Source organism: Pelophylax lessonae (assembly GCF_965119305.1).
Source record: "Pelophylax lessonae genome assembly, chromosome: 4".
NCBI classification, from domain to species: Eukaryota; Metazoa; Chordata; class Amphibia; order Anura; family Ranidae; genus Pelophylax; species Pelophylax lessonae.
This window is the reverse complement of record NC_138771.1, coordinates 627,944,904-627,970,040: the sequence shown is the minus strand read 5'-3', so window position 1 is coordinate 627,970,040 and position 25,137 is coordinate 627,944,904. Positions and strand designations below refer to the sequence as shown.

The window sequence follows — 25,137 nt, the reverse complement described above, 5'->3', positions numbered from 1 at the left end:
TCTCTCTCTCCCTCTTCTCTCTCTCTCTCTCTCTCTCACCCCTCTTCTCTCTCTCTCTCTCTCTCTCACCCCTCTTCTCTCTCTCTCTCTCTCTCTCACCCCTCTTCTCTCTCTCTCTCTCTCTCTCACCTCTCTCCTCTCTCTCTCTCTCTCACTCCTCTTCTCTCTCTCTCTCTCTCTCTCTCTCTCTCTCTCTCTCTCTCTCTCTCATTCCTCTTCTCTCTCTCTCTCTCTCATTCCTCTTCTCTCTCTCTCTCTCTCTCTCTCTCATTCCTCTTCTCTCTCTCTCACCCCTCTTCTCTCTCATCCCTCTTCTCTCTCATCCCCCCCTCTCTCTCTCTCTCTCTCACTCCTCTTCTCTCTCTCTCTCATCCCCCCCTCTCTCTCTCATCCCTCTTCTCTCTCTCTCTCTCTCTCTCTCTCTCTCTCTCTCTCTCTCTCTCTCTCTCTCTCTCTCTCTCTCTCTCTCTCATCCCTCTTCTCTCTCTCTCTCTCTCTCTCTCTCATCCCTCTTCTCTCTCTCTCTCTCTCTCTCTCGCGCTCTCTCTCTCTCTTATCCCCTCTCTCGCGCTCTCTCTCTCTCTTATCCCCCCTCTCGCGCTCTCTCTCTCCCTGTCTCTCTCTCTCTCTCATCCCCCCTTTCTTGCTCTCTCGTGAGATCTCAGGGGTTCATGCTGGGACTTGTAGTCCTTCAATTTTGGAGGGAGCCACATCCATTAAAAAAGGAGTGGGGAAAAGTTACATAGGTGGGGGAGGGGCGCCCAATTTTAGTCTTGCCTAGGGCAGCACAAAACCAAAATACACCACTGGTTACAAGTCAGCCCCAGAGGTTGTTACCCTGAAATGGCACTTCTTTCTAAAAAGCTGAAATAATATAAAGGCTAATATACTGTATAGTAATAATGTCATAGACCCAGACTGTAATGGAATGTTTGTACTTTAGCGATTCCATTGCTGGTGACACATAACCCAGGAATGCCTTACACGTACCTCTAAGAAATCCCTTCCTTGCTGCTGAATCTTCCTCACTAGCAAAGGCATAGCATGATCTCTGTCTCCTGACTAGCAAGGGAGCAGCTCCAATCTCTTGGGCTCGATTCACGCCTATGCATGTTGCTTTTGAGCGTTTCTGTAGTGCTTTTTGCTGTGCTTTCCACTTTTTCTTCCGCGAGTTGCGTTTCTGGTTTTTAATGCTTTTTTTTTTTTTGAAAAGTTGTTGGGCAGATTTAAAAAAACACAAATTATGGCAAAATTGCTGTAAAAACATGTTAAAAATGCACTACGTGCTTTTCTACAGCTTCTCTATTGAAGTCTATTGAACCAAAAAAACAAAGCACCGTTTTGTGTTTAAAAAAGTCCCTGACGCTTTCCAAAAAGGCAGAGGCACAAAAATGAATTAATGTGAATGTGTTGCATAGGAACCCATGTTAAAAAAAAAAGTCCTGCTTTTCTGAAAAAAGCATGAAAAAATGCATTGGTGTGAATGGAGCCTTAATTATCCTGTCACTGGAAAGTTGTCACCAACCACAGGACATGTGACATGGTCCTTACAGTCAGGAGCACCCCCAGTAGACTAATCGTGAAAAAAAATAATTTACAGTAGATTGTAAGCTCTCCTGGGCACTATTATAATTGCTTTTGCTTGTTGTATTTGTGTATTCAAAATATATCATGGCTTGGTATGTTTTGAACAGTGGCTCAATCATAATAATAATGATAACATCAATACTACCACTACCAATACCAATTGTAAAAGTAGTAGCACAATTGCTAGTAATAGTATCTATTTGACTTGTTGTACCACTAGTAGTTGTATTGGCAAAAGAAGTAGTATTACTATTAAATGAATAGTACTACTACTATTAGTACTAATATTAGAAGCAAACGTACAGTTACTAGTAGGGATCGACCGATTATCGGCAAGGCCGATATATCGAGGGCCGATATTGACTTTTGCCGATATATCTGTATCGGCCCCGGAACTGGCCGATATTGCCGATATTTCAAATATTGCTCATGTAAGGGTAAAATTATGTCACATAGCATAATTCCGTTTACAAATGTTATTGAATATGCCACTCGCATATGTGCAAATTATACTGCTCCATTCGGCATCCACTCAATACTGCTCTGTCTCTCACCCCCTCCATCTCCCACCCACCCGATAGCGATCCGTCTCTCAACCACTTGCCGTAAGTGACACCCGGGTGATACCACTCCATTCGACATACGATCTCGGAGGTCACGTGCGTGGTCACCATATGCGTGGTGAAAACCAGCCTTTCTCAGCCCTTTTAACTTGAAGGAACCCTTGAAATAACTTTCTGGTCTCCGGGAACCCCTGATATTGATTACTGTATGTACAGCTCACAGTAGGGTGATGGTCACTGGGAAGAATGCTCCTTACCCTTTTGGCCAGTGGGAAAAATACTTACCTTACAGATCACTAAAAAGATAATTGTTGTCAATAGTTATGTATGTAAGAGGCAGAAGCAGCTTAGTGCTCAAGGAACCCCTAGCAACCCCGGGAGGAACCCTGGCTAAGAGACTGCCATAATCATTCATTAATTTTGCAACATCATCTGCCGTGCCCCTGTACAATGTAAGGATAACAATAACAGCAGTAGCAATCAATAATATTACTCATTTGCAGAGTGCCAATATAATTTCCAAAAGCTGCATAGTTACATAGTCAGTAAGGTTGAATAAAGACACCAGTCTATCCAGTTCAACGTGCAATGTGCTACAAAAAAGAGAAGATTATACAGATGCATAATAAAATCAAATACAATAGGAAAGATTTCTGGTGTGCTGAGCTTACAATCCAGAAGAGCCTTTCTCAAATAGGGTTCCTATGGAGGTTGCTCAAGGTTCCTTGAGTAATTAACAATTTCTGCCTTTTAGATACATAACTACTGACACCCAGGATCATTTAGCTATTTGTAAAAGAGGGTAGTCCTCCCACTGACCACACATTTCCCACTGACCACACATGTAAGGAGCATCCTTCCCACTGATCCCTGATGTAAGGAACGGTATTCCTATTGACCCCCAATGTAAGGAACATTATTCTTATTGACCCCCCAATGTAAGGAAAATTCTTCCTATTGGCCACTAATGTAAGGAACATTCTTCCTATTGATCCCTAATGTGAGGAACATTCTTTCTATTGGCCACCAATGTAAGGAACATTCTTTCAACTGGCCACCAATGTAAGGGACATTATTCTTATTGACCCCAAATGTAAGGAATATTCTTCCAACTTGCCACCAATGTAAGGAACATTATTCTTATTGACCCCCAATGTACGGAACATTCTTTCTATTGGCCACCAATGTAAGGAACATTCTTCCAACTGGCCACCAATGTAGGGAACATTATTCTTATTGACCCCAAATGCAAGGAACATTCTTCCAACTGGCCACCAATGTAAGGAACATTATTCTTATTGACCCCCAATGTAAGCAACATTCTTCCTATTGGCTACCAATGTAAGGAGCATTCTTCCAACCGGCCACCAATGTAGTGGGCATTCTTCCCACTGACCGCCAATGTAAGGAACATTATTCCAACTGGCCAGTGGCCACCAATGTAAGTGACGTTCTTTTCACTGACCCCCAATGTAAGGATCATTATTCCAACTGGCCAATAATGTAAGGGACATTATGCCCACTGACCATCAACCTAAGAAACAGTCTTCTAAATAAATACAAATGTAAGGCGCATTCTTCCCACTGACCACCAATGTAAGGGACATTCTTCCCACTGACCACCAATGTAAGGAGCATTCTTCCCACTGACCACCAATGTAAGAAGCATTCCTCCACTGACCACAAATTTAAGGTGGATTGTTCCCATTGACCATCATAGTAACATTGTACTGTGAGCTGTAGATGAAGGCTATATTGGCAAGGATTCCCTGACACTGGAAAGTTATTGCAAGGGTTCCTCTATGTTTAAAAGGTTGATAGAGGATGATCTAGAGTTTCAGGCACTGAATTACAAACTCGTTGCTGGATTAAGACCATGGGACTTTATGCTGCTTTCTTAAAAATGTGTCTTAAGCTAAAATATTATTTTTAATTTTATATGGATTACAAAAGTATCAAAAAAAGTTTCTGTTGTGCTTCCAGTTACCCATTGGGCATTTCTCTTCACTTCCTTTGTGGTTTTGAGATAGGAAGTAAAGTGTCAGCCTTTCTAAACTGAGGGAAATCCACTGTTAGACAGTTTTCTCTTGAGCAACTGTCTCAATTGAAAGATATCCCCTTATCTCTTGTTCAGGAGACTTGCAGCCCAATTGGCAGCCATTGATGTATGAAGGACTAAGCTTCTAAAAATCCAAAGATTCAGATCAGGTGAATCTTAGGCTGGTCATTGATAGCCCAAAAATATCAAGCATTGTTCATGATGTGGAGCATTGCTTGCGATTAGTTGGTTGCTTCTGTTTAGCAAAAGGAGAGTTGAGCTGTGAACTGCCTTAGCACAACAAAACCAAAGAAAATTCCTAGCTCAATCCACCAGCTAGTCTGCAACAGCCAAATTATCCTATCTAACAGTTTGTGTAAAAATAGGGGTTTAGTTAGCACACATTCGCAAATACATGTGTAAGCTGCAGAGCCACTTCACGTCACCCCAGTATTATCAGCAGTCCTAACTCTTGTAAGTTTGAGAGCCTCCATAGTAGAAGCACATGCATTCTAATGGATAGATAGAGAGCAGGTGAGCCTGGAGGTAGCCCACCCATCCTTAAAGGTACAGGGGCACACTGGACACCTAGTACATAGCACAGTGGCAGCAAAGGTGTCCAGTGTGTCCCCCTCACCAATAATATATCAGTAACAATTAATTGGCAACTGGCTTTCGCAGCAAGGAGCACATGGAAGGACAACGCATGCAAAACAAAACCAAAGAAAATTCCCAGCTCAACTCACCAGCCAGTCTGCAACCAACCGAATTATCCTATCCAACGGATTGGGTTAAAAACAGGGATTTAGTTATCACACATTTGTTGCAGATGATCCCATTTTTCCCCCTTTTGCTGTAGTGCTCAAGACAGTCACCCATTTTACTAACCCCTGGCGTGGCCAATCAATCTAAAACTGAGAAAAAAGTTTTGGACGTAAAATATGCTTTTAGATTTCAAAATTCATAGCTTCATTTAGGTTCTTTGCTAGGTTCATTCCACAGGGCCTAAAGAAGGGGTTCCACCAGCAAAGAAAAGGGCTTAAATTATTAGGCATATGCCATGTATAGGTATAAAATAAATGTGAAAACTATTAGAATGAACTGAAGGAGTTGCAGGTTGCAGTGATAATGCAGAAGTCACAGTAACACATCAAAGTTCCAGATGTGTCTGCCGAAACTGAAACCCCATTGGGTGCTATGAGTTACTGATATTTGCACTGCTAGTATTTTCAGAAGGCCGACTACAGTCAAACCCCTTCTACCATTTCTCTGCATTGGTTTGCTTTAAAACATAAATCCATGACAATATAGCAGACAAGGAAGAGTAAAGTTTTCAGATCTTTTTGGGACTTTCTTGGCATTTGCTCACACTTTGTGGGCTTTCGAAATGTGCCTTTAGTTTGTATGCATCCATCACCTTATTGCGAATAAGACCAATGCAATCATAAAGAAGCTCTAAACCAATCATCCAATCACTGAATCAGATAATTGGATATAATGTATAATTACTCATCCTCAAAATGCCAATTTCGGCTTGTTAGATTAATTTGGTGTGTTCTATAACAGATTAATGTGCATTATCTTGCACATACCCAAGCTACTTGAGACTTGTTCCACTCAGACAAAATACCCTTTATCTTGAACAAACTTTGCTCTTCTAACTGTCTTCCTTTCTCTTTCAGATCCTCACCGATGGGTGAAGCCTGCTGAAAAGTTTTACCTTTCTGGGTTCCAAAACTGCTTGGACCGCACAGAAGACTTCATCCAGGACATTAGCCCCACAGCCAAGGCCCGTTTCCTCGATGAGCTGCAGACGCACCTTCAGTACAGGTTGCATTTCCCAAATCAGCTCAATCTTTCTAGTCAAGTTGGCAGGCGCGATGATGACTTGTCTTCTGAAGGGAATGTCTCCCCCGTTTCCACCTTAGAAGTAAGCCTCTGCTCACCTCCCCTCAGTGGGCCTGAAAATGTAAGCCCCCCAAGTTGGATGCACTCAAGTACCCCAAACCCTGGTGCTTATCAAATGGAACATAACCATGCTTCAACTTATGTTTGGAGGCCTTGGCCATAAAGTCAAATGGACAAGTACAGTGGACTCCTAAAAGCCTATTGAAAGACTTTTCTAATCAAATCTCAATGATTGTGGACATCTTACATGGACCCCCCCAACCACAGCTGGAAATTCTCAGACTCCGTGCTGCAAAGGGGCCATATTTTTGGATATTCAAAACAAGTAATGGTTATTTTCTGTATTTTCAAATAGAAGTTTACCTGCAGCTACAAGTGGAGCTATTCTATAGGCTGACCATGCGTTTTGGTACTCAGAATCTCTGTAGGGTTGTCAGGTCAAACGGGTCATAAATATATTTGTATGATACAAAAACATAAAGGCACAACCGTAGAAAGTTTCTAGAAGTGCATCCACACAAAAACACACATTTTTGGTTTTTGAATACATAACTGGTAATCTCTGAACAGGTATTCCCAACTGCAGGTAACCAGTATGGAGCATCCTATTATCCTACAACATGTTTAATACATTAGGGCAGGAGAATTCTAGGGTAAAGCCAAAGAGTCAGTTTTGGGGACACTTTTTTTATAAGACCCTGAGATACAAGATGCTTGGGTATGAAAGGTTTGAGGATGGCTTCCCTTTTTTGGTCCTGAAAAATTATTATTAAATAGGCTTCCTAAGGGTAAACTGGAACAGTAATTTGTCAAATGGGATTAGAACAAGGGACAAAATCAGCATTTCCTGGTGCCCCAACAGGGTCATTGTATCAGCAGATAAAACAACTGTTTCTTTAACTCCACTGTACTGTCCTATCATACAACTTAATATTTATATGAATCACATGCCATGTTTTAAGTATACAAACATGAGTTTGTATGTGTGTCTATACAGTATCTGTATGTCCTTTCCATATGTTGTGCATATGTATTTAAAACCTTGCACATTTGTTTGTTTTGTATCACCATAGACATGTTATTTTGCTGTTATACAGCATTTTGAATGTATTTCTTTTTATTTCCTTAATAAATGTTTGAAAATGTTGCAAAAGTCTCAAGTATAAATTTACAAAATGCCTTAATAACTGCTCAGTGACAACGCTATGAGCTGGATTTCTCACCAACAGCAGAATGTTGTTTCAGATCCTGTCTCTATTAGTTGAAGTAGATCCATGTCAATTACAATAGTTTATTAACCACTTAAGCCCCGGAGGATTTGGCTGCTAAAAGACCAGGGGGTATTTTGCGATTCGGCACTGCGTGATTTTTAACGGACAATTGCATGGTCGTGCGACGCTGTACCTATACGAATTTGACGTCCTTTTTTTCCCCACAAACAGAGCTTTCTTTTGGTGGTATTTGATCACCTGTGTGATTTTTTGATCACGCGCTATAAACAAAAAAAGAGCGTCAATTTAGCAAAAATAACAATATTTTTCACATTTTTTTATATGAAATTCCCCCCCAAAAAAAAAGTAAAAATCAAAATTTTTTAACATTATCGGCCAATTTGTTTTATGCTACATATGTTTGGTAAAAACATAAAAAGCGTATTTTGATTGGTTTGCACAAAAGTTATCGCGTTTACTAACAAAGGGAAAGATTTTTGTAATTTTTGTTGTTTTTTTAACGCGTAATGGCGGCGATCTGGGATTTTTTTTTTTGTGGTACTGCGACATTTGGGCGGACAGATCGGACCCTTGACTGACATTTTTGACACTTTTGGGGTTACCAGTGACATTTCTACAGTAATCAGTGCTATATATATGCACTGTTACTGTAAAATTACACTGGCAGTGAAGGGGTTAACTTTATTTGAGAGGGAGGGGCTGTGTATGTCCCTAGGGGCGTGATTCTAACTGTGATTGGCTGTGGCTTGAGCTGTAGGAACACTGATCAACGGTCCTACATAGTAGAACCGTATGATCAGTGTTTCTACACAGGGGAGAATGACAGGGAGCTTGTTTACACAAGCTGCCTGCCTTTCTCCCTCTCCCCCGACGATCGCAGAGTGACCGGCGGACATCGGGTCTGCCGGTCACACGCCGGCGGCACGCGCTCGCTCCCCAGAGCCTCACAGGCTAGTGACGTATATATACGTCACTTTGCCTGTGAGGGGCTGACCGCCGCAGTATATCTACTTGCAGCGGTCGGCAAGCGGTTAAGAGGGTTTATTTATATAAAAAAAAATAATACGAATAATGCCTTCTATTTGTAATGTATGTGTAATAGTTTATTTTTTGCCTGGCAAATGTAATATTTGATACTGAGGAAAAAAAAGTCCTAAAAACTTTTGACCATGAGAGCTAACATTCACCAATAGAAAACACCATAGGTTAGAACATTTGACCAGCAGGGGAAATATTATGAGAGATAACCTCTGCTTTGTGTACAGTCTACAGAGATTCCTGTGCAAAGAAATGGGTCTATATGCAATGTGAAGTGAAACATTTAGCAGTGGTATTATTATTACTCCTAAATATGACAGCTTCCTCCTGGTTTGTTAGGAAGCCAAAGGGTACCGGGCCAGCTACGTAATAACCAGTGACTCATTTAGCTGCCACCTTGTTAGCAGGTGCAGTCTGCTTTCTCCACTGTGGGCGGCGCTCAACCATAGCGGCATTGCAGAGGGAGAGGAAGCCGAAGGGTACTGGGCCGGCTCCGTAATAACCAGTGACTCATTCAGCTGTCACCTTGTAAGCAGGTGCAGTCTGCTTTCTCCACTGCGGGTGGCGCTCAACTACAGTGGCATTGCATAGGGAGAGGAAGTTGAGGGGAAAATGGTTTCTCTATGGTTTCCTGGGTCTCTGGGTAAAGCATTTGATTGGATGCTGGCTCCCCATGTGACTTTGGTGGCCATCTTGGGTCAGGTAGAATCTATTTAAGACCCTGGCTCCTGGGCTTGGTGCGCATTTCGCGTGTAGGTAGTTTAGGGACAGGTCGCCCCTCTGACAGGGACAGTAATTAGCAGCATGGAGAGGCTCCAGACAAGTAGGAAAAGTGCAGGGACATGCCATCCTTCCTGGAAGCTTCCCCACTTGAGTACGGATGGCCAGGTGGCATTCTACCCCTCGAGACAGCTAGTGTCAGCACACTGAAGTCCTAATGCTACACTCAACGCTGTAACATCCTGTGAGCCCCCCCCCCCCCCCCCCCCGCTGGGTAGTTGTACTTTGCTGAAATGTAACTTCAATACAGTTCTTTTTCTGCAACTGGCCTCTGAGTGTTTACTGCCGCCACACCATGCTGCACCTCCCCACAAGTTGCCAGCTTTGGGGGATTCCCTACTGACCTAGGTGAATATAAACAAACCATAGGGGTTCGTGTATAAAAAAAAAAAAGGCATAGGGGTCTGCACAAAATTCATACCAGATCCTTTATGTCCAGTATGGATTTTAAGGGGGACCCAATGAAAAAAAAAAAAAATGGCATGAGGTCCGGCCGCCGCAAACGTGGGTCACCCTGCTGGGTCTGCGACCACTTGCCCTGCATCCTCAGATAGTGAGGAGGATTCCTCCACGTCTTCAACCGTGCACAAAAAGGCACTGGTAAATGCACTGATTGTATTTGTGCTTGAGACTTAAAGTTGGAGGATGCAGCTGCAATGGAGGCGCAGGTTCCCTTTGGCACTCACATGCCATCCAGAGTGGCAAAGGTGTTCCCTTTCCCCTCGTATTTTGACAGAATTGTCACTAAAGAGTGGGGATGACCAAAGCGTCCCCTTGGGGTTCCTAAGCGAGTTGCTTGGCGATCCCCCTATGAGGAGTCCCTTCTTAAGAAGTGGACTGTTGCACTAGTAGTGGACCCTCTGGTTTCCAGATTAAACAAGACAACCAATTGAAGAGTCCTCAGCCTTTAAGGACCTGGCTGACAGGAAAGCAGAGACTGTGGCCTGCAATGTGTACACCCTGGCTGGTCGGCACTGAGGCCAATATTCACCATTGCCCTGGTGTCGCAGATTCTGACCGAGTGGACTAAGCTTTTGCGCTGTGACCTGGAGGTGGCGTAGCTCCCCCCTGCCTTTGCTGGGCTGGGGGGCCAGCTGGTCCAGGGGCTGCAGTTTATCTGTGATGCCTCTTTGCATGCGGCTCCCCTAGTGGCTCAGCTCTGTTTCAGCAGTGGTCCTTTGGCGTGTCTTTTGGCTCAAATGCTGGTCTGCGGACCAGACTTCTAAAAAGGCCTTGACTGATCTTCCCTTTCAAGGAGATCCCCTGTTTGGTGCTACCCTGGATGACATCATTAAAGGTCTCACAGGGGGGAAGAGTACCTTTCTTCCACAGGCTACTAAGGGCAAGGACCCTTGTTGTAGACGTGGTCCCTCCTTCTCGGCTCATAAAGTTTTTTTCGTCCCTCAGGGTCGACTGACAAGGGATCAAAGCCCTTCAGGGCCTAATTTGGAGGATCCAGGCGAACTTGGTCTGGCAAGTCGAGAGCGGGCTTTTCCAGATCCGCGGACAAGGCCCTCATCCATATCTGAGGTGGGGGGATGTCTTCTCTGGTTCCCAGACCCATGGACCCCCCTGATACAAGACAAGTGGGTCCATGAGGTAATTCGGTCCAGCTACAAAATTGAGTTTCCTTCTTATCCTCTGGTAAGGTTCTTCCTTCCAACGTGCGACTGTCCCTGGGCCCCTTACAGGCTCTTTTTGGGATGGAGCAAGACCTTTTACTTTAAAGGTGATGGTCCCGGTTCTGACTTCAGAACATTTTCAGGGGTTTAACTCAAACCTGTTTACAGTCCCCAGGAAGGAAGGCAAGGTGCGTCCAATTCTGAACCTCAAGTAGCTAGACTGCTTTGTGCGGGTGCAGAAGTTCAGAATAGAGTTCATTCGCACGGTGGTGGCTTCCCTGTATCAGAGGGATTTTCTTGCCTCCATCGACATCAATGACACTTACCTTCACATTCCAATATGCGTCGGTCTCCAGCGCTTCCTCTGCTTTGCCGTAGAAGAGGAGCATTATCACTTTGTGCCGTTACCCTTTGGTTTCGTCTCCGCTCCTCAAGTCTTAACAAAAGTGTTGGCTCCGGTGCTAGCATTGTTACGCCAATGGGGATTGAAGTACTGGGCTACTTGGATGTCCTCCTTCTGCAAGCAGAGTGTCCTACTACTCTGGTGGAAAACCTGGAAATCACCATACAAACTTAAGGGACTTTGGCTGGATTCTGAATCTTCAGAAGTCTGCTCTTGTTCCGTCTACAAAGCTGGACTATCTGGGTCTGACTCTGGACTAGCAAGAGTGCTCTTTCCTCTGGACAAACTTCAGAAACTGCCGGCTGCAATCCGTCTCCTGCTGTCCCGCAGATGGTCTTCCCTCCGGACTTGCATGCGGCTGCTGGGCCTGATGGTGTCTACCTTTTTGAGGCGGTTCCGTTTGCACAGTTTCATACAAGGTCCCGACAAAGGAGATTCTAGCCAAATGGGACAAGAATCCGCAGTCTCTGGACAATCCGATCCGGCTGAGCCGGGGAGCGAGAGAGTCCCTGATATGGTGGCTTCATTCTTTGGCGCTTAGGCTGGGCAAATCCTTCCTCCCCTTGTATTGGACAGTGGTCACCACAGATGCCAACTTGTCTGTCTGGGGAGGCGTCCTCTGCAAAATTCTGCTCAGGGGATCTAGACACTGGAAGAGTCCAGACAACCGATCAATGTCTTGGAACTCCGAGCAATCAGACTGTGCCTGTAACATTAGACGGATCATCTTCAGGGATGTCCAGTGCCCATTTAATTGGACATTGCCATGGCCGTGGCTTATGTCAATTACTAGGGGGCACAAGAAGTGTCCTGGTGGCTTTTGAGGTTCCTGGCATTTTAGGGTGGGCAGAACAGTTTGTTCCAGCCCTCTCCGTCGTACACATTCCTGGGGTGGAAAACTGGCAGGCGGATTACCTTAGTCAGCAGGCGTTGGACCAAGTGAAGTGGTCCCTTCATACAAAGGTGTTTCATCAGTTGTGTCTCTGGTGGGGCACCCCCAAGGTGGATCTGTTGGCGTTCTGGCTCAACAGAAAGGTGCAGAGGTTTGTGGCTCGGTCACAGGATCCTCTGGCGGACACCACAGATGCACTGGTGGCCCCATGGGGTCAGAATCGTCTGATTTACGCCTTCCCTTCCCTCCCCTCAAACTTCTGCCAAGACTTCTACGCAGGATCGAGGCAGAACGGATTCCAGTCATCTTAGTGGTCCCAGACTGGCCTCACCGGGCTTGGTACGCCAATCTGGTGCGGCTGGTTGCCTACGTTCCTTGGAAGCTTCCTCTCAGGGAGTATCTGCTGACCCAAGGACCAATCTTCCATCCTCTTTCCAGTCGCTGGCTTTGACGACTTGAACGCCAGGTGCTGATGGATAGAGGTTTGTCTGAGTTGGTGATTCCAACGCTGTTAAAAGTTAGCAAAATCTACCATCATACATTGAAGACGTACATTGGGGTTCATCCTCTATCTTTCGGTGGCTCGGAACATGATCTTCCTTCAACGGGGGGGTTGAGCAGAAACTGGAGTACTATCAAGGGTCAAGTGTCGGCCTTAGCGGTCTTCTTTCAATGGCCCTTGGCCAACTTTTCCTTGGTATGTGCTTTTTTTTTTTCAGGGAGTTAGGCACTTGACCCCTCCAGTTCGGTCTCTGTTGCAGCCTAGGGACCTGAATTTGGTGTTCTCGGTCTTCCAGAAGCCTCCGTTTGAGAATCTTTTGGAGATTCCCCTGCTTACGCTGTCCCAGGAGGTGGCCTTTTTGGTTGCTATCACCTCTGCATGCAGGGTGTCGAAATTGGTGGCGTTATCCTGTCATTCCCCTTACATGGTGGTTCACAGAGATAAGGTGGTTCTTCGCCTCTGTCCGTCGTTTCTTCCTCGGGTTGTCTCTGATTTTCATTTAAATGAAGACATTGTGTTGCCTTCCCTGTGTCCTGGGCCAAAACATCAGAAGGAAATTGCTTTGCATGCCTTGGATGGGGTCCGGGCACCTGTGTACCTGGCAGCTACAGAGTCTTTAGGAAGTCAGACTCAATATTTGTGCTTATGGATGGGCCTTGGAAAGGGTTGTCCGCTTCCTCTGCGACCATTTCCAAATGGATCAGACAGACGGTGATTCAGGTCTATTCTATTAAGGGTCAGGTTCCTCCTTTCCCTGTCAAGGCAAATTCTACTCGGGCACTCAGTGCCTCCTGGGCCTTCTGTCATCAGGCATCAGTGATGCAGGTTGCAATGCGGACACCTGGTCGTCGGTGCACACTTTCACAAAGTTCTATAAGGTGGATGTGTTGGCATCTGTGGATGCCTCCTTTGGCTGCAATGTTTTTCAGTCTGCTGTTTAGAGGACCTGGTCCTCTTTGAGGGTGTATTGTTTCTTTCAGGTGAGCTCCAGTTGTTTTAGTTGAGTTCCTGTTTACCTGGTTGTTCATAGTTAGCCTTGGGAGTTAGACTTTCTCGCTGGTCCCACCCCTCATGTTTGACACTGCTTTGGGACGTCCCAATGGTTAAGAAGTTCAGGAGCTGTGTCCGTCAATGAACGAAAGAGAAAATGGGATTTTTGTCTTACCGTAAAATCCATTTCTCTAAAAGTTCATTGATGGACACAGCACCCACCCCTCTGTGGAGTTGTATTTTCTTCTGACACTGCTTGTAACAAAACTGAGTACCTATAGCAGAGAGAGGGAGCATACCCCCTTGAACTGCCCATAGGCGTAGCCAGACTTTTTTTTCTGCCTAATGTCCTACTCCTGTAGGGTGCAGTATAACCCAATGGTTAAGAAGACCAGAGGCTGTTTTCGGCAATAAACATCAGAGAAATGGATTTTACGGTAAGTTCTTACAAAGATCCAGTTTTTGCTATTTGGCACTGCACAATTTTAACTAGCAATTGCATGGTCATGTGATATACAGTATACTCAAAGAAATGTATATAATTTCTTTCACACAAATAGAGCGCTCTTTTGGTGGTGTTTGATCACCACTGGGTTTTTTATTTTTCGCGATATCCACTAAAAAAGACCAGAAATGTTGACAAAAAAAAAATGTTTTTTACTTTCTGTTATAAAACATATCCAATAAAAAAATTTAAAAAATTGAATTTCTTCATACATTTAGGCAAAAATGTATTCTGCTACGTCTTTGGAAAAAAAAAAAATCCCAAAAAAGTGTATCTTGATTGGTTTGCAAGAAAGTTATAGCGTCTACAAACAATGAGCTATACAGGATTTTTTTTAATACTAGTAATGGTGGTGATCAGCGACTTACCATGGGACTGGGATAGTGCAATGGGCATTAGTGGGGGGGGGGGGGGAGAATCACTAACTGACACTGACAGCACCAGTGACACTATTAGGTGATTAATGCTAATAATATACACTGTCACTGTACTAATGACACAGGCTGGGAAGGGGTTAACATTTGGGCCAATCAAGGGGTTAACCGTGCACCTATATTGTTTACTGTGTACACTGATTATTTTTTTTACTGAGCGATGTGCTGTTTTTTACTCCCTGCTTAGCAGGGAGAAAAAAATGGCACATTCCTGCTGTCTGTAGAAAGCCTTGTGTTTAACAACACAGAGCACTCTTCTGTAATGTGTGCGCCTCCTACCTGGAAGTGCTGGCCCACATACAGTACGTGTACATGACCCAACGCAGCGGGGCTACTCTGCCACAATAAATCTGTGGTAGGAATTCCGCAAGCAGTTAACACACAGACTTCAGGGGGCTAGGTTACCTACGTAAGCTCTCTGGGTGTACTAGGCATGCTGGTGAATAGGGACTTGGCTTGATTTACCAGTATACTGATAAGCTAAGATGTCGTTTGCAAAGAGAAGCACAGCAGCAGGGAAAATTGAGATGAGCCTGGGAAATGTATTTCTATTCAAATAAGTCAACTTCATAAGCAGCATACTTATTTGTTTCTGTACAGCGAAATGTGATCTACAAACAAGTGTTACAACCTCTTTGTATACAGGAAGTTTCTATTACAAGTGGGTGCTGGTGATTTTCACATGACCTTGTGTACTACTAGGATTTCTGTACTATACTAGTTATAGAACAAAATGCGACTCTGGTGGGACTCGAACCCACAACCTTTGAATCACTACACCAGCTAGAAGTCCAATGCGCTATCCATTGCGCCACAGAGCCTGTATGGATATTTGTGAGTCTGCATGCTAATACACCAAATGTCCCATCCTGTCTGGCATTTCACTATCACAAATATTATGGGTGCCCATCTTCTGCCACCTTGATTGACCAGTACGGGATGATGTCACTCCCACGCATGTGCAAGAGTACAATCATCAAATTTTTTATCTTTAGTTATACTTTGATCAAAAAACTTTGATCTTAGATTATAATTTGATCAAAAACCCAAACAATGAGAAACATTTTTACTTTCAAAGAACAAATCTTTCAAGGGAAATCCTTAAAATTGTGCTCGAGAGATGGTATGTAAAGAAAGCCATTCCCTACTGACAGGTGAATGTAAACAAACTATAGGAATTGTGTAAAAAAAAAAAAATAACAAGTCGTAAGGTCACGCACAAAATTCATACCAGATCCTTTATGTCCTGTATAGATGTTACGGGGGAAACCAGGAAAAAAAAATGGCATGGGGTCCCTCCCAAATTCTATGCCAGACCCTTCCAGTCTGTTATGGATTTTAAGAGGGAACAAGGACAAGAAATAAGGACCAAAAGCATGGGATTCCCACCAAAATCCATACCTAATCCTTATTCCTGATTTACGCCTTCCCTCCTCTCAAACTTCTGCCAAGAGTTCTACACAGGATCGAGGCAGAAGGGATTCCAGTCATCTTAGTGGTCCCAGACTGGCCTCGCCAGGCTTGGTATGCCAATCCGGTATGGCTGGTTGCCTACGTTCCTTGGAAGCTTCCTCTCAGGGAGTATCTGCTGACCCAAGGACCAATCTTCCATCCTCTTTACAATCGCTGGCTTTGACGACTTGAACGCCAGGTGCTGATGGAGTTAGGAAGATCTACCATCATACATAGGAGATGTACATTGCATGGTGTGAGTCTTTTGGGGTTCATCCTCGCTCTTTCAGTGGCTCGGATCTTGACTTTCCTTCAACGGGGGGTTGAGCAGAAACTGGCCTTGAGTGCTATCAAGGATCAGGTGTCAGCCTTAAGCCTCGTACACGAGCGTCGAAAATCAGCAGGGAATTTTCGTCCGACGACCGATCCGCCGATTTTCGGCTTGTTAGTATGATGCTTCCGACAACCGACTCCGACTTTTCGGCCGAAAAAAATCTGGTGTGCAGGCTATAAAATTTTTGTTGGCCGTCAACACAACGTCCGATTTTCCATCAGTCAGTACAGATTTCGTCAGACAAAAATCTACTAATCGGAAAACGCATGATCGGAAGCAAATAACGACCCGGAAGAATATTCTGAAGAAAACTAGCCATTGTATCAAGAAAGAACTTTCGTCTCGCGGCAGTCAAAAAAATATATTAAATGCGGAGCACATGCTCATCTTAATGTGAGAAGAAGGAAGCTGCTGCTCATAATTCTATACTTTACAATTAAAGAGGCATGTGTTCTGTTATGATGATGATAATGATTTGGCTATTCTATACGGTGCATGTATTTTTAAAAAATAATTGTTAAAACTCTTCACCATTCTCTTTGTTTTATGACTGCAAATATCTAACTATTGATGTGTCCCTTTATTCATTTTGGAATTAATGTATAAAACATACAGTAAAACCTTGGATTGCGAGCATAATTCGTTCCGGAACCATGCTTGTAATCCAAAGCACTCTTATATCAAAGCAAATTTCCCCATAAGAAATAATGGAAACTCAGATGATTCGTTCCACAACCATTTATTCATAAGTCCTTCAGTTTATAGTCCATATAAAAAGATTCTAGCATTGCGATAGGTTGCATAAAATGTCCATCCACAAATAGTCACTTCCATAAGGGGATTAGAAGCAAAATCCAGCAGGAGCTACAGAGTATCAAAGAGAAGAGAGGCGCCTCTAAGTGTAGCAATATGGTTCCATTTAATGAAGGTTCAACATTTAGCAACTCACATGGGTGATGAATAAAACAGGCACATCTAAGTATGCAGGCATCCGGGGTAAAGCTGTCCACATAGACTATCTTCTGCACCGCCAGCTGCCAGTCTGTAATCCTGACCGGGAAGACCACCCTGCAGTAAAGCGATCTGAAAGTGAGGGGCAGCATTGAAGGGATGACGTAGAAGTCAGTGCGGAGGATGGTCTATGTGGACAGCTTTACCCTGGATGCCTGCATCCTTAGATGTGCCTGTTCCAATCATCAACCATGTGAGTTGCTAAATGTTGAACCTTCATTAAATTTAACCATATTGCTACACTTAGAGGCGCCTCTCTTCTCTTTTATATTTAGCTGTGACTTGAGGCTACTTGTATATCAAGACATCGCTTGTATATCAAGTCAAAATTTATTTTAAAATTTTGCTTGTCTTGCAAAGCGCTCTTAAACCAAGTTACTCTCAAACCAAGGTTTTACTGTATATTGCTGCTTACTCCCAATATGCTAAATATTAAAAAATAAAGATAGGCAAGTAGTTTGTTTATCATTATATTTATTTTATAAATAAAGAAATTCCAACATAAATATAGATATACTCTCCGTATTCTAAATATTAAAAAAGTGCATTTTCTCATCATATAAACTATAAATAAATAAAAAGGGGTAACAGAAAAAACATGTTATAAATTCGTGTCATTTATAACTGGGAATAAGTATAGTCATGTGAACATTGGGGTAGGTGGGGATCAGGGGCATATTGCCACTGACTGCCATGTGGCAGTTGTGGCTGTGGTGGACGTGGTGGCTTGGGTTGCTGTGGTGGAGGTGGAGGGGGTTGTTGAAAATCAAAGAGGTGGGTGCGCTCATGAAGTTCTTCCAACACCCCTCAATTGAGCACCTGGAGGATGAGGAGCTCTGCCCTTTGCCGCTGCTGCACATTCATTTAGCGCAATTTTGTTGAAGCTCCCTTTTGTAGGTGGTGCGGAGGTTTCCGATTTTGCCCTTGACATAATTGATGTCAGCATTCGGGCAAATCGGTTTGCATAACTCCGCCAATTTTTGATATGCCTCACTTTTCATTTGCTTGTTTGACTAATCCCTACTCTTGACCTTCCACAAACAAGGCAATTTGCAGTATTCATCAATGAATGTTTGCAAAAATTCTGGAGAGGTAAATTTATCTACCATTATGATGTATATGCCTGCAAGACACAACACAACACAAAACATAGTCAAAGATCATGTATTTTGTCTCAGCATGCCTGCGCAAATAGTTATGCAAAATGCAGCAACACAGGACCATATTATCTATTTTGTAGAGTGCCAGATGAATAGAAGTCAGGAAAATCCTAAAACGATTGGACATTATCCCAAAGGCATTCTCCACCACTCTTTGAGCTCTGGATAACCTGTAGTTAAAGATCCTTTGCTCAGGGGTGAGGTTCCTCTGAGGGAAGGGCTTCATAAGATGCTCCCCAAGCGCAAACGCATCATCAGCCACAAATACAAAACTCAGCCCCTCAATGGTTTGCTCCCTGGATGGAAATTTGAGAGTGCCATTCTCAAGCCGCCGAGCAAACTCGGTCTGGTCAATCACTCCCCCATCCGAATTGCGGCCATTCTTCCCAATGTCCAAAAAATGAACTCATAATTAGCATTGACTATGGCTAGCATGACATTGCTAAAAAAGCCTTTATAATTGAAGAAATATGACCCAAAATTCAGTGGTGGAACAATGCGGACGTGCTTCCCATCAATAGCACCCCCACAATTGGGAAAATTCCACTGCTCCTGGAATTGACCAGCAATCTCCTGCCACTGTTCTGCGTTGGAGGGAAACTGTGGGGAAAAAATTAAAATACAATTAGTGCTTGAGCACATCACATTATTACACACACGCACATTTGTCAGTTAAGTGCGTATGCAACTTTAAGATAAGAACAACATAAACAAAATCTTCATTTTGGGGTATGACATTTACATACTTTTATTTTTCAACTCCTAATGTGATAATATTGTAATTCACCAGCTACAGCTTTGGTATATGCTGACTTTTACATTTAGCATGGGTGGGTGGGTGGGTAAAACTATGCCTTTAAACATCATTAAGGGCTTGTGCCCACTGAACGTTTTTACATCAGAAAATAAACATACACAATCATAGGTTGGAATGGATGGACTGATGTCTTTAAGAAAACTCATGAACTAGGTACAAAAACATTTGTAAAGGAATCATTGGTTCTGGGAAAGTCAGAAAATGACACAGATTCAATATACTGTTAACAGGCAATGCATTTAGGGACACATAGGAGAGAATTCTGGGGTGGTTACTGGGTCATTTTACAAATGGATAGGAAAATATAAAGCTTTACTACTATGTGCACGTGGCCAGAGGTTAGTTACAAAATAATGACATCTGTAATTTGATGTAGATCCAAACTAATCTAAATTAGGATGAGATGACAAATACATGGAATGTGATATAAAAAAAAAAATACCTTGATATAGTCCTTCTGCAAGACTTTGATGATAGCAGAGCAGGTCTCAGGGATGATGACTCCAAGAGCTTGGGGGAGATGCCTGTGGTAAACTTGAGATTCTGCAGGCTTCTCCCTGTTGCAAGATATCTCAAAGTTGCAATTAGCCTTTGCTCATGAGTAGTGTTCAGCGAACACGGACTGTATTATTCGTGTTCGTACCGAATAATTGGATTTTTTTTTACCCGAACACGGACACGGACACTTTACTGTATATTCGGGTAAAAATCCGTGTTCGGTCGTTTTATTTCCGGGTTTTGCATGCTTTGGCGCGCTTTTCATGGCGGGCTTTCAACAGCCAATCAACAAGCCTTTAACTGGTGTGCCTTAAGCCATCCCAGCCATGCCTACAAATGTATCAGTAGCTGTGATTGGCCGTCTGAAGCATGTGACCAAGTCTTTATAAGTTCGAAGCAGCGCCGCTACGGCGTCATTCTGCTGCTTAGATCAGGGAGAGAGCACACATCAACGTGCTGGCTGCTGATTAGGGACAGACAGGAAAAAAAAACATTTGTGTCCGGATAGAATTGAGGGACAGGTCGGAGTGTATTAGGCAGGGCGAGTTGTAGGCATTTTAGGGAGAGAGTCTGCTGATTTTAGGGACAGTGCGTTCTACAAACTACAATCGACATTGCTGTGTGGGGTGGGGTTTGCAGTCACCCGATCTACGATCTTATCAATCCTGTTAGGGATAGAGTCTGCTGATTTTAGGGACAGTGCGTTCTACAAACTACAATCGATATTGCTGTGTGGGGTGAGGTCTGCACTCAGTCCCGATCTACGATCTTATCAATCCTGTTAGGGATAGAGTCTGCTGATTTTTAGGGAAAGTGTGTTCTACAAACTACAATCGATATTGCTGTGTGGGGTGGGGTGCAGTCCCGATCTACGATCTTATAAATCCTGTTAGGGATAGAGTCTGCTGATTTTTAGGGAAAGTGTGTTCTACAAACTACAATCGATATTGCTGTGTGGTGTGGGATAGGAGATAGGCAGGTGTCAGTGATCCACATCCATTTTGCTGTGTGTGGGCTGCAGTGAACACAATCTTTTTGGGGTGCAGTGAACACAATCTTTTTGGGGTGCAGTGAACACAATCTTTTTGGGGTGCAGTGAACGAAATCCTTTTGGGGTGCAGTGAACACAATCTTTGTGGGGTGCAGTGAACACAATCTTTTTGGGGTGCAGTGAACGCAATCTTTGTGGGGTGCAGTGAACACAAGCTTGGTGCAGTGAACACAATGTTTTTGGGGTGCAGTGAACGAAATCCTTTTGGGGTGCAGTGAACACAATCTTTGTGGGGTGCAGTGAACACAATCTTTTTGGGGTGCAGTGAACACAATCTTTGTGGGGTACAGTGAACACAATCTTTGTGGGTGCAGTGAACACAATCTTTGTGGGGTACAGTGAACACAATCTCATACTTCTGAAGATTTGAGGGTGCTGCCTGTTCCATACTCCCCCTACTCCTCATCCATCCTTTTAGGGGTACAAACAATAGTAATTGGGGCCTAGTGTGGTTGTGTACGTGTGAGATACATACACTTTTTTTGATCATATTTTCTATTCCGCTATTTAATCAAAAACCTTTGGGGATCAGTTAAATTGGGGGATAGTCTGTGTTGGTACGTGTGAGATCCACCTTTCCAAGTTTTTGGGGTTCATCTCATACTTCTGAAGATTTGAGGGTGCTGCCTGTTCCATACTCCCCCTACTCCTCATCCATCCTTTTAGGGGTACAAACAATAGTAATTGGGGCCTAGTGTGGTTGTGTACGTGTGAGATACATACACTTTTTTGGATCATATTTTCTATTCTGCTATTTAATCAAAAACCTTTGGGGATCAGTTAAATTGGGGGATAGTCTGTGTTGGTACGTGTGGGAGAGATCCACCTTTCCAAGTGTTTGGGGTTCATCTCATACTTCTGAAGATTTGAGGGTGCTGCCTGTTCCATACTCCCCCTACTCCTCATCCATCCTTTTAGGGGTACAAACAATAGTAATTGGGGCCTAGTGTGGTTGTGTACGTGTGATATACAAACACTTTTTTTGATCATATTTTCTATTCCGCTATTTAATCAAAAAACTTTGGGGATAACCTCCCTGCTCTCCCTTCCCTTCCTGTTTTGTTGCTCCAGTCGGACTGATGGACTTGTGCTCTCTAAAATACCTGCACCCCCCTCGGCCCTCGTGCAGACGACCCGTTTTACGTCTCTGAAGGTACCATGACCATCAAGTTCCTTTCTTTAAATGTTAATGGTCTAAATCACCCCGTCAATCGGTTCTCCCTCTGGACTGAGCTCAACAACAGCGGAGCAGACGTGGTATGCATCCAGGAGACTCACTTCAAGCTTAACCACCAGCCCAAGTTCTCGCACAGAAACTTCCCTACTCTTTTTTTCGCCAGCGCCCCAGTGAAGAAACGGGGCGTGATGATTGCTCTGAAAGACTCGATTTCCTTCTCACTCCGCAACCTGACCCAAGATCCAGACGGCAGATTTCTCATTCTTCAGGGTGACTTTAATGCGATGCCTTTGACTCTTGTGGCGGTTTACGCCCCCAACACTCACCAGAAGCGTTTTTTATCCAGACTGCTGAAGGAAGTCTCCGGTAATGTCTACGGTAATCTAGTGGTTTGTGGTGATATGAACTCTGTGGTCGACCCAGGGCTTGACACCTCGGTGCCCGCCCGGGGCCGACAACTTTCATTGGCCTCTCTGTTGGCCTCCGAGCAACTGTTTGATGTCTGGCGCTGCCAACATGGTTCAGAAAGGGATTACTCGTTTTATTCCTGTAGACACAAATCGTACTCACGTATTGACATGTTCTGGACTGACCTCCCTTCACTGGGAAAGGTCTCCTCTCGGCCATCAGAAGCATCACGTGGTCTGACCACGCGGCTGTGGAGATGGTTCTGGAGGAGTCCGGTCCTAGGGAACGGTCGTCGGTCTGGCGTTGTGATGTAAAGGTGCTCCAGGACCCAGCTGCTGGTAGGTTGATCCGAGACCAGCTCTCGGAATTCTTTGATTTTAATGCTTCCTCCGTGTCGGACCCCTGGGTGCTCTGGGGAGCGCACAAGGCGTTTGTCCGGGGTGTGTGCATCCAACAATCAGCAAGACTCCGTAGGGCGTACAGCCACAAGCTCATGGCTCTCTTAACCGGGATCCGAGACCTTGAGAAAGCACACAAATCTTCTCCCACCCATGACCTAACCTTGCAACTCTCCCGTGCAAGGGACTCTCTTAAAGCCCACCTTACGGACCGCTTTGACCGTCATCTGAGGGTGCTCAAGCTCAAATACTATGCGCGCGCGAATAGAGCTGGCAAGTCTCTAGCTGCCAGGATTAAACAGCGCAGAGTATCCACGCGCATCTCCCATCTCTCCCATAGACAGACTGGAGCTAGACTGACTCACCCCAGGGATATCGCGAATGAATTCGCAGAATTCTATGGGTCCCTCTATAACCTAGACCGAGACCCCGACACTCCTCAACCGACTCCGGCTCTTATACGGCAATTCCTGGACAAGTTACATTTGCCTTCCCTGACAGAAGACCAGAGAAAGTCCCTGTCATCCCCGTTCACTCTAGGTGAAGTTTCCAAAGCCATTAAATTGCTCCCCAATGGAAAATCACCAGGTCCGGATGGATTGTGTAATGAACATTACAAAATCCATTGCGACACCCTGGGTCCACACCTGGATGTATTTAATCAGGCCGCTCGCAAAGCTACATTCCCGAGTGAAATGTTAGGTGCCTACATCACCACTATCCCTAAACCCGGTAAGGACGCCAGCCTCCCTGCAAACTATCGCCCCATCTCCCTCCTCAACAGTGACCTCAAGATCTACGCCAAGATCTTGGCGTCCCGACTCCAGCCACTCCTCCCTCTGCTTGTTAAAAATGACCAAATGGGCTTTATGCCAGGTAGGCAAACATCGGATGCAACACGGCGGATTATCAACTTGGTCCACCTGGCTGAGGTCTCCAGAACGCCTTCTCTGCTCCTGACACTGGATGCAGAGAAGGCGTTCGATAGGGTAAATTGGCTTTTTATGCGGCTCACGCTGGAGAAATTCGGCTTCTCAGGTAACATACTGTCTGCAATTCTTGCCCTTTACTCCTGCCCCTCAGCGAAGGTCCTCACTGCTGGTGTGACATCAACTCCATTTCAAATTACTAATGGCACCCGCCAGGGGTGCCCCCTTTCCCCTACGATCTTCAATCTGATGATCGAGCCCCTGGCGGAGGCCATTAGATCAGATGGCGAGGTAAGGGGGTTCCGTGTGGGGTCTGTATCCCATACGGTTAGCCTGTTCGCGGACGATATCGTTATCGCCCTCACTGACCCTACTCGCTCACTTCCGGCAGTTCATAGGCTTCTTTCAGAATTCAGCTCCGTCTCTTACCATAAGGTGAACACATCCAAATCACTGGTATTGAACCTGGGAATTGATAACCGAGTCGCGGACCGTCTTCAGAAAGATTTCCCCTACCCCTGGACTGTTGACTCTATTCCCTATCTAGGTGTCCTTATAACTCCCTCCGTCAAACGACTCCTCCCTGCTAATGTGGACATCTTACTGAAGAAGACATCAAAACAATTGGTAGCCATGTCCAAAGTGGAGCTCTCCTGGGGTGGCCGGATGGCCACCTATAAGATGTCGATATTACCCCAAATCCTTTATCTTTTTCATGCCCTCCCACTAGCCTTCCCTAGAAAGTACTTAGAGGCTATTTCCAAGAATATGCGTGACTTTATTTGGGGGGGTGCAAGGGCCCGAGTGGCTGCCACCACTCTGGCTCTACCCAAGTTCATGGGCGGGGCCAAACTCCCTGATCTGAACTTGTACTTGTGGTCCACTAGACTGGTCCAGCTCCGTATGTGGTTCTCCAACTCTACCTCCCTCCCCTGGATTCAACTCGAAAACGAAATAGCCCCTACTAAGGACCTCCGTCTGCTTCTCCTCAGGGACTTATGGGTTCCATGGTCGTTATCTCGGCTGCCCCCCACGTCCCGGTCATCGATCTTGACGTGGCGCAGACTAGCTCTCGCCGGCGGGAGGCAGGCGGATGGTCACTCCTTAAACTCCCGGTCGCTCCCGATTTCCATCCTGTCCGCTCACATTCCCTCCCTCCAACTAACACACCTGGCTAGGTTGGGTCTGACTTCCATCTCGCATTTCTACGACTGCGATTCTTTGCGCTCCACTGCCTCACTGATGAAGGACTATAGACTCCCTTCCACGCTGCTTTTCTCGGTCCACCGCATACATAGCTTCTTGGCTGGGCACCCTCCGATGACTGCGCATTTACCTGCTAAACCCTGGGCGTTTTACCACACCGAATCACGTACGACCAAAGGCATCTCTGTTTTTTATGACAGTC

The 25,137-nt window shown here is 44.7% G+C and overlaps 1 protein-coding gene across 1 annotated transcript in view; it reads left to right on the top strand.

Moving 5' to 3' along the window:
- LOC309554184 (transcription factor HES-7-like) overlaps nt 1-6,420 on the top strand; it is a gene marked incomplete at its 5' end in the record, with an annotated part of 54,893 nt that extends 48,473 nt beyond the window's left edge. Inside the window, one exon of the mRNA XM_082255815.1 lies at nt 5,871-6,420. Within this exon, the coding sequence (XP_082111941.1) occupies nt 5,871-6,259 (389 nt within the window). The 3' untranslated portion in view covers nt 6,260-6,420. The remainder of the gene's footprint in view (nt 1-5,870) is intronic.
- Between the last annotated feature and the right edge of the window lie 18,717 nt (nt 6,421-25,137).